Source organism: Vigna radiata, unplaced genomic scaffold (assembly GCF_000741045.1).
Source record: "Vigna radiata var. radiata cultivar VC1973A unplaced genomic scaffold, Vradiata_ver6 scaffold_43, whole genome shotgun sequence".
NCBI classification, from domain to species: domain Eukaryota; kingdom Viridiplantae; phylum Streptophyta; class Magnoliopsida; order Fabales; family Fabaceae; genus Vigna; species Vigna radiata.
The window spans coordinates 2229736-2245375 of record NW_014542924.1 but is presented as its reverse complement, the minus strand read 5'-3'; the positions used below and the strand labels follow the sequence as shown (position 1 = coordinate 2245375).

Sequence of the window (15640 nt, the reverse complement as noted above, 5' to 3'; positions counted from 1 at the left end):
GATTAATTGCTTCCTTTTCTTTGTTTCATTCAATATTAAATAGAGAAGTTTTCTATTCTTATAGCAACTCTTTCCTACATTCTTTCAGCTATAATTGTGTTTCTTCTTTTAGTCTTTAAATAATTCACTATTTGATCATGTTGGATGTGTTGATTGTAATTGCTTTCATGATGTACTAAATCGTTTCTCATAATTATAGGTTTTGAGCCGTTGTGGGGTGGAATGTGAAGGGCTTGAATCCTTGTTCATTAAGGATCAAACACTTAGTATTGAAAGTATGTTCTACTAGTAAGTGCTTAAGGTTTTACTGTTTAAATCTCTTCTATATCATTTTTGCTATATTGCAGATGCAGAGAAGATTGTTGGTTGGGCTATAAGCCGGCATCTCATGCAGAATGCTGAAACTGATCCTGATGCAAAGCTTGTGTTGTCTTGTGAGAGGTAATTATTCAATATACATGCACACATTAAAACACTTAAGGGTCATGTTATTAATCATTAGCTATTTTTTATTCTGCCAGCATCCAGTATGGAATTGGCATCTTACAGTCTATCCAGAATGAGTCAAAAAGCCTGAAGAAGTCTCTTAAGGTTGTTGTTATGAACTTTTCTGCCTTTGATTGTGGGAGATAGCGACATGTAGTAGTTTGTTCCCAACTTACTACTTGGAAGTTGTTCTGTTTATAGGGTTTAACCATTTGATTTCATGAGTGCTGTTTTCTGAAATATACCTCTTATGTTTTTGAAATCAGGATATTGTAACAGAAAATGAGTTTGAAAAGAGGCTTTTGGCTGATGTTATTCCACCTAACGACATTGGTGTTACATTCGATGATATTGGAGCTCTTGAAAATGTCAAGGATACATTGAAGGAATTGGTTATGCTTCCTTTACAGAGGCCTGAGTTATTTTGCAAAGGGCAATTAACCAAGGTATACTTTACAGATTGAAATGCATTCTGTTGTTTAAGATGCATTCCCCTTTGTCTATTGACTGTTGGAATTAGATTCTATTGTTGTTTATTTCCTTCCCTGCTTTTTACTAGTTTCTTTTTGCTGTTTGACTGGTCAACGGGAAATAAATAATCTGAGCCTGCTCATGATGTCTAAGTAGGTTTTAAATGTGTGGCATGGGCATCTTCGCAAGGGATTAAAAGTTTCCTTGAGAGCTCAAAGTATCAGTAATGTGCAATTGTTTTTAAGAAACTCGTTTTGGTGTTGTTTCCTAATATTGGAATAATTTTTTTACTAAAGTAGTAATAATCACAAATATTAAAATAATTAAATTTTTAGCCCGCCCATTGTCAAGTTTTTTTACTCATCAGTTTTTTTGATTCTGCTTGACATCCATGCAGCCATGCAAGGGCATTCTTTTATTTGGTCCTCCTGGAACAGGCAAGACAATGCTTGCAAAGGCAGTTGCTACCGAAGCTGGTGCAAATTTCATCAACATTTCCATGTCGAGTATCACGTCTAAGGTTGGGTTTACTTCACTGGATTTATTTTAACGTCTATGCTGTCAGATATTTATTCTTTTTAACTGTGTTGTTTTCCAATTTTGCTTCAGTGGTTTGGTGAGGGCGAAAAGTATGTGAAAGCTGTTTTTTCCCTGGCAAGTAAAATTGCTCCTAGCGTGATATTTGTTGACGAAGTAAGCCTTTTGCATGAATGCTTTTAGTTTGCTTAATTCATCAGCTGAAAAATAAATCAGTGAAAACTAGTATGGCTTCTTGTATAGGTTGATAGCATGTTGGGCAGGAGGGAAAATCCTGGGGAGCATGAGGCCATGCGAAAGATGAAAAATGAATTCATGGTGAATTGGGATGGCTTACGCACGAAGGATACTGAGAGAGTTCTGGTGCTTGCTGCCACTAATAGGCCTTTTGACCTAGATGAAGCTGTCATAAGGAGGCTGCCTCGGAGGTGAGCACCATGTTCAACTTCACGTCAATTCCTTGGTGTTCTTATTTGGGAAGAGAGGGGCTTAATCAAATTGGTCTTCTTCAGGTTAATGGTAAATTTGCCAGATGCTCCAAATAGAGCAAAAATATTGAAAGTCATACTGGCAAAAGAAGATTTGTCTTCTGGTCTTGATTTGAATGCAATTGCAAGTATGACTGATGGATATTCCGGAAGTGACCTTAAGGTTATGGGCATTCTTTTTTAAACTAGTACAAATTTTAAATTAAGGTTATGGGGGCCTTCAAGCTTGCTCTTTTATTGCAGAATTTGTGTGTAACTGCTGCACACTGTCCAATTAAAGAGATATTAGAAAAGGAAAAGAAGGTATGCCTAGTTACTTTCTAGTCAGAATGTTTTCAGCTTGCATCAATGACTTATACTCATCGTATACTTCGATGCATGGCAGGAACAGGCTGCTGCTCTGGCAGAAGGTAGACCTGCTCCGGCAATAAGTGGAAGTGCAGATATCCGATCTTTAAACATGGAAGATTTCAAGTATGCTCATCAACAGGTATATGAAAGGGGGTCTGTTTCATACGAAGATCCTCCCTCTCTTAAAATAGATATATATAACTTTGTCATGTTGAAACAGGTGTGTGCAAGCGTTTCCTCTGAATCCGTAAATATGACGGAGCTTCAACAATGGAATGAACTATATGGTGAAGGTGGTTCAAGAGTAAAAAGAACATTAAGCTATTTCATGTGAGAAAACCCTTTGTACAAATGTTTTCCTAGTGCTGCCCCTCATGTTCCAGAAGCCTCCAGTATTTGTAGTTTTGTGCCGGCCTCATAACGCTTGCAGGGCTTGATGCCGAGCTGTTTCGTTTATAAGGTGAAATATAGGTTTTTCGAGTATTTTTTTATCCTAACCTGTGGGATGGTGGGTTTTGAAAGGAGTGGAGCCTTGCAGAATAGTGAGCTGGCTCTGCTGCATCTATTTTGTTCCTCATCCCCTGGCCGCCACCTCTTCAAAGATGTGTGTTGAAAATGTCTCTGCCAAAACAAGAGTCATAACGACCCCTGTGAAAGCATTTATCACCCCTCCTAATGGAAACAAACAATAAGCATTTTAGATCATCCCTGCTTTCTGTCTTGTGTACATATGCATCATATCATAGAAAATCCCTTAGTTCAATCTCCTTCACAATGCAAAATTTATTCAACTTTCAATACTGGCAATATTCAGAACAGTTATTAATGAAAAAAAAAATTGGCGTTTTGCATATTAATTTCAACAAATAATGTTGGGATTTATCTCATGTAGTTTGTGTAGTAATCGACTTAATGATGACGATCACCAACAGCGCGTTGTTAAAATTTGTGAATATTCCACAAAATCATTATTGAGTTTATCACTAGTGAGTTTATCACTAGTGAGTTTACTCGTTATTAGTCCAATCTTTTGACAGAAGAATGTATCCATCGCATTATCATGCTTTGAACAAACAAAAATATCTACATTATTCCCGTTGTTATTGTATGGAATAAATATTTTTATCCCTGGAATTCTTAAAATATTTCACTGCTCTATCTTTGTAGGCTTTTATTAGCTTTTTCTAGTTTGAAAAAAAAAACAAATAAGAATTAAAGTAGTGTTTATTTTTTTTTTTAATAAAATAAAGTGACAGTTTGAAATGGGATTCATTTTTCACTTTTTGTCCAAGTTTTAGAAATAATAGACATAAATGGTGGATATAGCGTTTTCTTGAAAAAAAAAACAAATAAAATTAAGGTAGATTTTATTTATTTATAATAAAGTAGTAACATTTTGAATTGGATTTCATTTTTTTTTTCTAAATTTTAGAAATAAATAGATATAAATTTTTTAATTTAATGATATTAATATTTTTTATTCTAGGTTCGCATGAGTTATAATTGTTAGATTCGAAAAACAACTTAAATGTCAGATTAAAATATATTAAAAAAATTTAGTATAAATGGCAGAAGTTTGAAATATATTAAAAAAGTTTAGTATAATTGATAGAATGGTAATTGTCATCTTGTTTTGGTTCAAACATAAATTTAAAATTATTAAAAATATTTAGTACAATTAATAGGATGATAAATCTTGCTTTGGTTCATTTGGTATTTGGTCTGCATAAAAACAATAGGATTTTACATAACATTTGAGAAGCTTCTCCCTATATCTCCAACCATTGTACTTTCAAATTATTTTAAAATTTCAAAACTAATCTTTTTGTAATTTTTTTTTAACTTAATAGAAACACACATAATTAATTGTTGAATTTTATGAATTTAAGTTATAATGTAAGCAATGCAAGCCGAATACAGTGACAGTCATTGACCTATGTTGAGGATTATGCGAGACAAAACTAAACTTGTATTATCTGTCTCATCTTTTTATCTTTTTAGTTTTTTTAGTAATTGAGTTAAAGAAAGATTATATTTATTTATTTTTATATTTAAAGGTCAAATTCAATAAAAAATTTAAAATAATAATAGGTTCTAATTTCCATTAAAGTTAAAAGAGTATAACCATAGCGCATTTTAAAATATTTTAAACCGAAATATTGAGGATTTTTTATAAAACCGTAAAGACAATCTGTGCAAACGGAGAATGAGAGTGCGAATAGCAGCATCAAAATTATGGTTTTAGAAACATGATTACATATTTGTAATTGCAAAACAAAACACTTAACACAACTTTTAAAATCCCTTTATTTAATATGATTTACTAGGTGTTAAAGATTTCGTTTCAGACTCAACTAATGAAGAGATTAGAAAACTAGAATACACCATAAAGAGAAATACACATACATAATGTACAAAAAAATGAATGAAATCTGGTGAGTGAGGTTTATGGGTCACTGCATCATGATTCTGAATTCTTCAAAGCTGAGGAAGCCATCCCCATTCAAATCAAAGTGTTTGATCATTGCTTTGCAATCATCAAGGGTCTTGGACTCACCCATCTTCTTAAGCATCCTCTTCAAGCTCTTTGGAGTTATAAAGCCACAGCCTTCAATGTCATACATCTCAAAAGCCACCTTCAAGTCCTTCAACTTCTGCTCCTCTCCTCCACCTTCCATTAGAGCAACAAAATCCTCCAAACTCAGCAACCCATCTCCATCAGAATCCAAAGCTGCAATTGCCATCTCAGCCTCTCTCAACAGAACCTCACCACCCATCATTCCCAACCCCTGCTTCAGCTCCAAAGGCGAAACCTTTCCATCACCATCTTCATCAAAGTATCTCACAACATCCTCTAAACCAACCTTCTGCCCCATCTCCTTTCTATATGTCTCTATGTTCCACCAAAAATTTAAACTAAATGCTATCAAACATCTCTTGTCTATATATATATATATATATATGTTTTGATGTCGGTTTCACGACGTGTGGAGGTGGTGTTCATCATAAGAAAAATCCTATGAAGTTGCCCAGAGTGTTCCAATTTTCAAAACACAATAATTGATGAAGAAGAACATGGAAGCCACGACAAGGGTACGTGGCAGGATATTACAGGTCAACCCTACCATTAATAATGTCATAAATAAAACACTTCGAAAATTGCAATTGAAATTTGGTACATCACTTAACGCGGTAACGATAAACCGCTTCCGCAATGGTGGGAGCAACGTGTCCGTTTTCCGTACTAATACCATCATTTCATTGTCATAGATACGTTATAATTACGTTATTTAATCATCTTAGTTGATTTTTTTATTCTATTATACCACGATTACTTTTAGAGCTTCTCATATTAGAATACCTTTTATTATAACTATTTTTTTTGAGAAAAAAGTTTTTTTTTAAATATTGATTTTTATGAATTATCAGATTATTTATCATGAGTTTTAAATGGGTTAAATATGTTTTTACTCTTATACTTTGGACGATTTTAGTTTTAGTTTCTCCTTCAAATTAAGATACAATTTAGTCTTTCAATTTTAGAAAACTTTGGTTTTAGTCTTTTTTACCAAATTTTTTAAACTTTATTTATTGTTTCAAACACGTTTCTCAGTTAACATTGAAGCAAAAATGTGTCAAACAGTGTAAACAATCCAAATGTTATAATGAAACGTGCTTGAAACAACAAATAAAGTTAAAAAAATTTGGTAAAAAAGACTAAAATCAGAGTTTTCTAAAGTTGAAAGACTAAATTATACCTTAATTTGAATGAGGGACTAAAACTAAAATCATTCCAAAATATAGAAACTAAAAATATATTTAACCCATTTTAAATTTACCGATTATCTTCAATAAAAATGTCTTATGTATAGATAATAAGATAATCTCCACATTATAATAATATATTTGCTGTTATAGTTAATGATATGTGATTTATTTGTATAGTGGGGCGGCACACGGTATCACTTCGCCTCGATTATTATTATTCTGAGCAAACGCGATTTAGAAATTGAAGTGAAAAACAAAGGAATAAACAATCACGTCCTTTTATTCTATTCTTTGTCTCTCATTATCAAACAATAACTTAAGGATCTTTGGAACAAATTTCACACCAACTCTCTTTTTCTTTTTTACAAATTAAAATTAATTTATACATTTTCAAAAAAAATCTAAACTTTTATTTTAACTTATTTATTCTTTAATTTTAACTTATGAGTAATTTTATTTCTTGGAGAAGGTTTATAAAAAAAACTAGTTTAAGTATTATATCAAATTATATCAAATTACATCAATCGAATCGTTTTTTCGAGAAATACAAGATGTTTAAGTCATTCAAATAAAAGATAATTTATTTCTTGATAAGAAAAATAAAAAATATGATGATGATTAGATTGATGATCAAATAAAATCTTAGATCTCAAACACTTATTCGAATGATGATAAAAAAAAATTGATTCAATTTTCTACTATAACAACAGAAAGAAAATTAATCAAAATCTATTGAATCTTATTTATAATAATTTTTTTATCAAAGAATAACTCTGGTTATCAAATAAGTGAATAATCGAACAAATTTTACACCAACTTTTTTTATTTTTATTTATTTTTTTATAAATTAAAATTAATTTATACATTTGCAAAAAAAAAATCTAAATTTTTATTTTAACTTAATTATTATTTAATTTTAACTTATGAGTAATTTTATTTCTTTGAGAAAGTTTATAAAAAACTAGTTTAAACATAACCTAAATTTGGAGTGATTTATATAAATTGACATTTTTCTTTTGTATTAATTAATTCCTTTTGTTGAAAAGATGGAGCACTGGTGGCACGTTACATAAGAAATAGCCACATTTGGTCTTCCATCACCATCACTGCCACTTTTCATTATCAAATTTCCCACTACCTAACCAATGTTGCATTTTTAACCTTAGATGTCGTCATTTTTAACCATGTTATTGATTTTGTACACATAAAAAACATCATTTGGTCACTTTTAATATATTTTCTTTTTCGACCTAAGTCATTTACTTATTAGAAACACTTAAAACTAATGAAGATATATAATATTTATACGTTAGAACTGAGATTTTTCATTTCACTTCTAAGTATCGTAGTTAATTATTTTTTTTTTATCAATATGTAAGAATATTTTTCAATTTGATTTTTTTTTAAATAACCAAATCTGTAATAATAATAAAACAAAAGTAATTGAAAAATTATATTAGTTTAATAAATGAAGTGTTTGGATAAAGTTTTTAATTATTTGGATTCAACTTTCTATTTAAATCATGACATAGTTAATAAAAAAACATAAACCAACATATCAGTATATAAAATATATCTACAAATCTTATACGAAAAAAATTAAACTACTGATAGATAAATAATATATCGAAATAAATATTATTGATAAAGATCCATTTTTGTATTTTAAGGAATATGGTGTTGAGTGATTAAAAAAAGTTTCAACAAGATTCTCACATGATATTAAGATAACCAATGTTATTTATATGTGAAATACATTTCAAGAAGTTCAAGAGAAGAGAAGAAATTCATTTAAACAACAAAACAAATGAAGACGACAATAGAAACACAAATGGTCGAATCTAGCATGCATATAAGTAACCAAAATGAAAGAAAAAAAAAACAAAGAGGAAAAACAATAAGGGGATGAAAAACTCAAGGGAAGCATGTCACTTAAGGGGGCACAAAGGTTCACTAATCCAAGATGAGTGAGGATGCCGCCACTTGAATGCAAGTCTCAAGATAAGGCTAAGTGAAGATCACTGCTAAAAAGAGCAATGATAATGCTTGAATATTGTTAAGATATCGGCAAGTGTACTGAATCATATCAAGTAATAATAATGGTAAAACCAAGTATCGTTTTTCAAGAGATTCACTGTACTAAACAATCGTGTAATTGCTTTTGAGAACAATATTTTGGGGGTTTTGAATGCGAAGTACAAAAAAGGTAAATATGAATGCAAATTTGATCAATTGAAGAGAAACACAAAGGGAATAAATGATTTTTTATATGAGATGAATATGTTGTTAGGGTTTAGATTTCACATAATCACTCCTGCATATAAGAACTCATCTTCTTCATTTAATTGTTAATGTAACTCCCTAAATTACTTAAAACCCGATCCCCTGGCGAAGAAAGCCTATCCTTAATTATTAGGCCACAATACCTTGCATCCCTAATAATTAATTCTACATTACGAACATAAGTTTAAGACAACCAAACCTCCTATCCTCATCCCTGGGCAATATTGCTTTTGGGAGAAATTCTCTAGAACTTGGTTTCTAAGTATTTTCCAATATCAAAGAAGACCATAAATCATGTCATGAATGAGTTAAACATAACAAGCAAAGAGAAAAGAAGAAAATCCCTAACAATTAAAGAAAGAAACATATATAAATCAGAATCAATTCAAATACATGAGAGTTCACAAGGTTACATCTTCCCTAACAACAAATAGAATTTAGTTTCCCATTATCATGGAGAAACTAGATGCACAATGGAAAAAGAATGAAAGATAAACCCTAAAAACTGAATAGGAGAGCTCCCACATCCAATTCTACCTTTAAGGAGTCGAAAAATGTATTTTTTGCGTCTATACTATCAAAAGATACAAACCCTAGGGCGTGCAAGTCCTTAAATAGATCAAAAATAAAGTCCAAGCCCACGTCGTTGACGCTCAACACCCTAAGTGGGGTGCCCAAGCGTGCTGCGGCACATGAAGACTGGCGCTCAGCGCCCCTAAAGGGGCGCTCAGCCTTGACTGGCTGGCACTTAGGGCCCTAGGGCCCTCAGCTTGACTTTTTTGCACTGCATTTTTTTCACATTTTTTGCCCCTCTTGAGTTCCAACTCCTTGATACTTTTGCTCTTCTTCCAAAACATCCAAATAACCTAAAAGTTTAAGGGAATTTAGTGATAAAATCATTAAGTATAACTTTTATTCACTCATTAACAAAACTAAGCTAAAAACATAAGTTCAAGCAAGTTTCTAAGTTAAAAATGGTGCATTTAATATCAAAATTGAATCACAGATAATGGTAATTTCAACCGTTATCAAATATAATGTATGTATTTTCTCAAAAACATTCAACCCATTCAAAAAAAGTCTTAAAGAGCCTCTTATGTAGTTAAGGGTAAGGGGTCTCTTAAAATTAATACAAAGCCAAATGGTGTACAAATAAAAAGACACTCTAAGCTTCTAGAAGATGTAAGATCTGGGAAAAATAGGGGTCTTATAAATAAAGTAGTCTTGATACTTTGGTATTTTTTGTTTGGTAATTAGTGCTTTAGAGTGTACATCTTTGTTTGAACATAATTGTTATGTTATTTATTTGATTATATTTATATTTTATCTTAAGAGCAAATGGGTCTTTTACATTTTTATTAATTGGGTGTAGAAATTAAAATAGGGGAGTGTAGAAAGGAAAGACATGCAAATTAAATAATATGAAAAATTAATAAAAAGATATTAGATAAATCTTTTATAAGATTTAATTGTTTTTATTTTAAAAAGTAGTTGAAAGAAAATACGAGATATAATTCTGGTGGGTTTGGATATTTAAAAGAGATACTATTATTATTAGATATTGTAGATATTTTAAATGATATATTAAGATATTATTACATATAATTAGATATTATGACAAGATAATAATAATATATATTATTGATAGACTCATTATAATAAATTAGAATAAAATATAATATAAGTGAATAAATATTAGAGATAGAGTTGAGTTGTTTTATAAATATTAAAATATAGAGAGAGTGATTGTAATTGTGCTTTTAGAAACCCTAAATCAAAGAGAGAAAATAGAGGAAGAGAAGAGATTGGCGTATTTGGGAGAAGGAGAGAAAGAGCAACATAAACTCTTAGTACAAAGAAAAATTAGTGGTGTTTTGGGGTTGTAGATAAAATCCTAGTATTAGCCAAGGTATGAGAAAACTTACCTTTTGTTTGTTATTGTATGTGCATGAGATCTTGATTGGTGCTTCTGTTTCTCGAACATATGGGTTTATTCTTGATTTTCTTGAGGGATATGAGGAAACTTACATTTATTTGTTGTATGATATGCATTCTTGATATTCTGGCATGAAAAATCCTTGTTTGAAATATGTTTATATGATTATGATTATCTATTACTATTGTTGGATAAGGGTTTGTGTGTGCATAGAAATAGGTTTTTGATAATATTTGTGATGAATTTTCCCTATGAATGTATTATGTATGTTTTGTTGGGTTGTCCCAACAGAGGGTTTAATGCTAAGAGAACAAAGTTATGATGCTTGAGGGTTTCCATGCAAATATATGTTGTAAAGGTATGGTGATAATCATATGTAGTATAATTGGGTTTATTGGGGGTATAACATGTCAATGATTGGATTTGGATGATTCAAGTGATGTATTATATGGGTTTGAGTATGCTTACATGGGTATGTGATGCTTGAATGCATGTATGATGTTTTAAGTATGTTTCCACGTGATGTACGATTGATGTATGTATGCTTGAATGCTTGAATAATGTCCATGATGTGTTTCGATTCGACAATAATCGATTATCATTAGTTATAATCGATTACCTACGCGTCGATGTTGAGTATGGTTGCGCGAATAATCAATTATCTGGGATGATAATCAATTATCCCTTCCGCATGATGTTTCTAGGTAATTTTCATTGAGATACTCAATTATCTTAAGTGATAATCGATTATCACAGTGCATTTTTCTGAAAATGGCGAATTTGATGAAAAATGTACGTGGACCAAGCTTGAGAAGCTGTGAAACATGATGATGATCAAAGAATGAGAGTAATGGTTATGTTTAGCGTCAATGTTGACTTGTGATTGAGATTATAGCATGAATAAGTGTTGGGATCTACCTAAGTATGTGATTGATGAGCATGAGAGTGGAGGATAAGTCTACTAGCTATACCTCGTAAGTCCTTGTGCTCTGCGGATAGGTGTTTCCTTTTGCCTTGTGTGCATTGGAAGGGTTATTCGGGGATTGGGCCTTCCTTGGGGTGAAGGTGTGGTCATTGTCCTTGTGTGGCAGGATTACATGTTCCTTAGTTGGATTGTGGGACTACTCAAACATATATGTAGGAGAGGCTACAAATGTCTTGTAGGGGAGGCTATAGGTGGGTTGTAGGAGCGGCTACAGTCAGTGAGGTAGGTTACAAGAGTGAGACAAACTCTTTCCACAATGGTGTTTATGGTACGGTAATGATCATGGTGTTGTTCATGATTGGGATAATCATGATGGTGGTGTATCTATGATGGAAATCATGGTATTTGAGAAGCTCCAAGTAATGCTATGAGATAGCAGTGTTGCTATAATAGTTATAGTAAGTAGTTAGCATAAGTGTTAATGAGTGGATAAACCAAGAGTCTTTGTGTGAGATGTTAGTGAGGACGTCGAGGGTTAAAGATCAAGGATTGAGGATCGAAGATCAAGGATCGAGTAATGCGTTGTGATTGAAATTTTACATTAGAGGTTTAGGAACTCCTATTGATATTACTACTATGTATGAGGTGTTTGATTATTGTTGATATAATCAATATGTTTATATCTTGTTATTGTGATTGTTTTATTGGTAGCTTACCCCATACATATTTGTGTTTGTGTGTTTGTGAATGAAATTACCGGCGATGATCGTATAATGTGTTATATGTGAGCAGATGATATTGTAGATGTTCCAGAGGCGGGATAGATCCGAGAGATGACGGGGGACAAACATGGGATTTTTATTTAAAGTCATAGAGATTGAATTTTAAAGATAATGTATTTGGAGTTACTTTATTTCCTTCATTATTTCTATTGGAAAAATGTTTTTTTATATGTCGATTAAATTGTTAAGGTTTTTAAAAATACCTTTCCACGCTATGATAAAGTTTTGAAATTTACCGATTTTTATAAACCCGTGACATCCCAGAATTTGGGGCGTTACATAGCTATATCTAAAGGAAGTGTCTTGAAAAGGAGAGAAACCTAGCTTGGTTCCAAGTCTGTCATATTAGTCCTTAACCTTCTAGAAGAGAAGGTCAACTACTCATGCTTCTCCGTATGCACCTAGGTGTGTTTGGCTTTAAGGATGAGCCTATTTTCCTCTCTATGTGGTATTATTTGTTGACAAAAGATGAAGATGGACATCTTCTTCAATAAAGAGTTTTGATGATGATGTCTTATGGAGAATTATACAAGATTTAAAGAAGTGCTTGGATTCAAGAGATACATTGAAGACTTAATAATTTTGTTCTTGCAGCCTTGTAATTTGTATTTTAATTAATTTAGTAGTTCAAGAGTCAATGGCAGAACCCAAACAACAAAACACTCAAGAAAAGTTTATTTTTCAACAAAAGCCCTTGTGATAATCGATTATCATAAGTGATAATTGATTATCCTAATTAATTTTAGTTTTTCAGAAAAGCTTCTATGATAATCAATTGTCACTTATGATAATCAATTATAAGTGGTAGTTGCGAACCCGAATCTTAGTTTTTTGACCTAATTTTTAAATGTAAGAGTCTATAAATACTTAACTTAAACTTAACTTAAAAAACTCTTTTCAAAGAAGTTGTGTGCCTAAGGGAAACTCTTCGCATTTGTGAAAAGGGAGCTTGTGAACTTGATGCTTGTAAAAAGAAGTTGATGGCATACCCCCTAGCCATGGCCAAGCACATTCAAAGAAGAGTTAGAGTCATCTGTGGAAGATGGGCTTATAGTCTCTCCTTCATGTAATCACCTTCGAATTAGAGTAATGTTATGCTGCCATTTTGTGCACTCATACTCTTTATAAGGTCACCCTAGACTAGAGCAACCCAAGTGGCCTCCTCTAACCACCTTCCTCCAAGAGTTGGCTAAACCTTTCTTAGAGAACCCTTAAACACATCTTCCATCACCGTATATAATCCACCAAAACCAAGACATCATCATTCATTCACCACCACCAAAATTTTGCACCTTGAATCTGTGAGATTCATGGCTTTATGCTCCTAGTTTTGGTTTATTTTCGTGTTGTTATTTCTTTCTTTTACTTGTCTTTTTTTGTGTGTTTTTTGTTAAAGAAACAATCGTTTATATGCCCAAAAGCTCTCATGTTTTGAAGTTTAATCAAATAATGTTAAAACAGGATGATAATCAGAAAATAACTTGGGTGAAAACACAAGACTTAGAGCCTAAACCCCAAACATACACAACCTAGAACCATAATCCCCAAACACAGAAAAACATAGGAAAACACTTAGGTTTTAGGAAATAGAAAAACATCTAGGTCAAAACACCAAAACGCATGACTAAACGTTGTTTTGCCTGACAGGTTTAAGAGAGATTGAGTTAATTGCTTAATGCTTATAATACCTAGAATAGGTATTCAACTTCTCTAGAAAACAAATAGGTAGAGACAATGTCTCAGACAAAACACATTAAAAGACATAATTGTTAAAATATAAAAGAAAGCTTAAGTAAGCTAAACGTTATCTGTCTAAAAAGAGACAAAAGTTAAAGAGGCGTTTAATTGAATAAATGATGTCATGAGCTTAACAAGTACCTCATCTCATGATGACATATATATCTACGCTTGGTATCTCAGAGAAAGAACTTAATTGCAAAATGCTACCTAACGTTAGGAAATCAAAAACACTTTATTGTTCTAAACAAACATTAAATGACATTAAATGCTCAACATTAAAAAACAACAAAAGTGATAAGAAAATACATATATGTTGCATGCATAATTTACTCTAATGTTGCAGATAAACTATATTACACGCATCCACAATTCTACAGATCAAATACACAAAAATGGACGTTGAAGACAAAAGATATTTATAGAATATTCCTCACTTGAAGCAAAGTCTAAAAATATGGTACAACCTACTTCAAACAAAGGACTGAAAAAGAATGTCTACTCTAACAAGTTGACTATCCAATGACTACTGTGCAAAGAAGAAAGAGAAAGCACGAGTATCAAGACTGCAAACTCAGTCTAACATACATATATCCATGATAATAATATAATATATTAAAAATTCATTTTTGATAAAAAAAAATATTAGTATAACATTTATACAAATAATAAATTTGGTTTGAATTTAGAGAGAGACAATATTGCTCCATTTTGGAAAAAAAAGTTAGAACTAAGTAAATCAAATAAACAAATATAAAGATTAAATTGGAATTAAAACAATGACACTTAACATTAATATGTGACATTGTCCTCTCACCTAATACTCACATTTGCACTTATCACACTAGGAACCTGATTGTAACAAAAAAAAATTTACAAGAAAAATTTTAAAATACAAAAAATCAATAAATTCACAGTGACATGTCATTAACATTGGTAGTAATTTTTTAAAGACAAAAACCTAACTAAGACATTATTTTCAAAAACTTAAGACAATTAAAACATTTTAGAAAAGGGAAACCAAGTTGACATTTTCTGATGGAGATCAAGCAAGTAAATAAAAGAAAAATATTACGAAAATGTTCTTCCACGTTTTTTCTATATAACATTGGTTTGTGGTCGTTTCATGCAAACCAAGGAAATCAATATTGTTTTTTTACGAAACTTTAATAGTATTTTTTCCTGTTGACGTTTCATTTCTCTAATAATAAAAAGGTTTTTGCTTTGAATTTTCATAAACTAAAATTCTTCAGCACCTCTCATTAAAATATATCACATATAAAAAATGAATAATATATATAAGTTAAATTCCTTCGAAAGTTTCTATTTACGTCAATTTTTCCTAATTAAATCCCCGTCTTATCGGTTTTGTCAATTTAGTTCTTAAAAATGAAAAATTGACTCAATTAGGCCCTTGCCGTTAAATTAGTTTAACGGGGTTAAATTTTTTATGACCTAGGATGTTGACTTAGCCAGTTTTTTATACGTGGCATTCACAGAGCTTTATATGCGTAATTTGATAACATGAAACATTTTAAAATTAGGGTTTGATGGTGAATTTTAAAACGTGTTAAATCTAAAGATGAAGAATTAGGGATTTATGGTTCATTCTTCTTGAAGGTTGGCAAGCATTAAAAGCAGTCGAAGATTGAAGACGCAGGTTGAAGTCGCACAATGATTACATCCTAAAAAATATATTGAAATACAACCTTTAGATGACTCGCAGAATATCCATCAATCATATTAGCCATTGCTTCAAAATCAACATCAAGTGTGAAATCATCTTTCGCTAAAATGATGTGAGAATGTTTTTCTCTATTTGGAGCATCTGACAAATTAACCATCAATTTACAAAATAAAAAAGAAATACCTGATT

At 31.4% G+C, this 15640-nt stretch overlaps 2 protein-coding genes across 8 annotated transcripts in view; one reads left to right on the top strand and one right to left on the bottom strand.

Annotated features, from left to right (window-relative positions):
* LOC106752746 overlaps positions 1 to 3096 on the top strand; it is an 11796-nt gene extending 8700 nt beyond the window's left edge. For 6 of the 7 annotated variants that reach the window (XM_014634490.2, XM_014634492.2, XM_014634487.2 and 3 more), the window contains 11 exons: positions 200 to 275; positions 348 to 441; positions 522 to 591; positions 753 to 932; positions 1355 to 1477; positions 1567 to 1650; positions 1738 to 1922; positions 2007 to 2145; positions 2226 to 2285; positions 2368 to 2472; positions 2554 to 3096. In XM_014634490.2, coding sequence (XP_014489976.1) covers positions 200 to 275; positions 348 to 441; positions 522 to 591; positions 753 to 932; positions 1355 to 1477; positions 1567 to 1650; positions 1738 to 1922; positions 2007 to 2145; positions 2226 to 2285; positions 2368 to 2472; positions 2554 to 2667 — 1230 coding nt within the window. In that variant the 3' untranslated portion in view covers positions 2668 to 3096. The remainder of the gene's footprint in view (positions 1 to 199; positions 276 to 347; positions 442 to 521; positions 592 to 752; positions 933 to 1354; positions 1478 to 1566; positions 1651 to 1737; positions 1923 to 2006; positions 2146 to 2225; positions 2286 to 2367; positions 2473 to 2553) is intronic. The other variant, XM_014634488.2, reaches the window with a different exon arrangement.
* Positions 3097 to 4616: 1520 nt separating this feature from the next.
* Positions 4617 to 5276, bottom strand: LOC106752736 (calcium-binding protein CML38). Its single transcript, XM_014634478.2, has one exon. It carries the CDS (start codon positions 5207 to 5209, stop codon positions 4787 to 4789), a length of 423 nt encoding a protein of 140 aa, XP_014489964.1. The 5' UTR covers positions 5210 to 5276; the 3' UTR covers positions 4617 to 4786.
* Positions 5277 to 15640: the final 10364 nt, after the last annotated feature.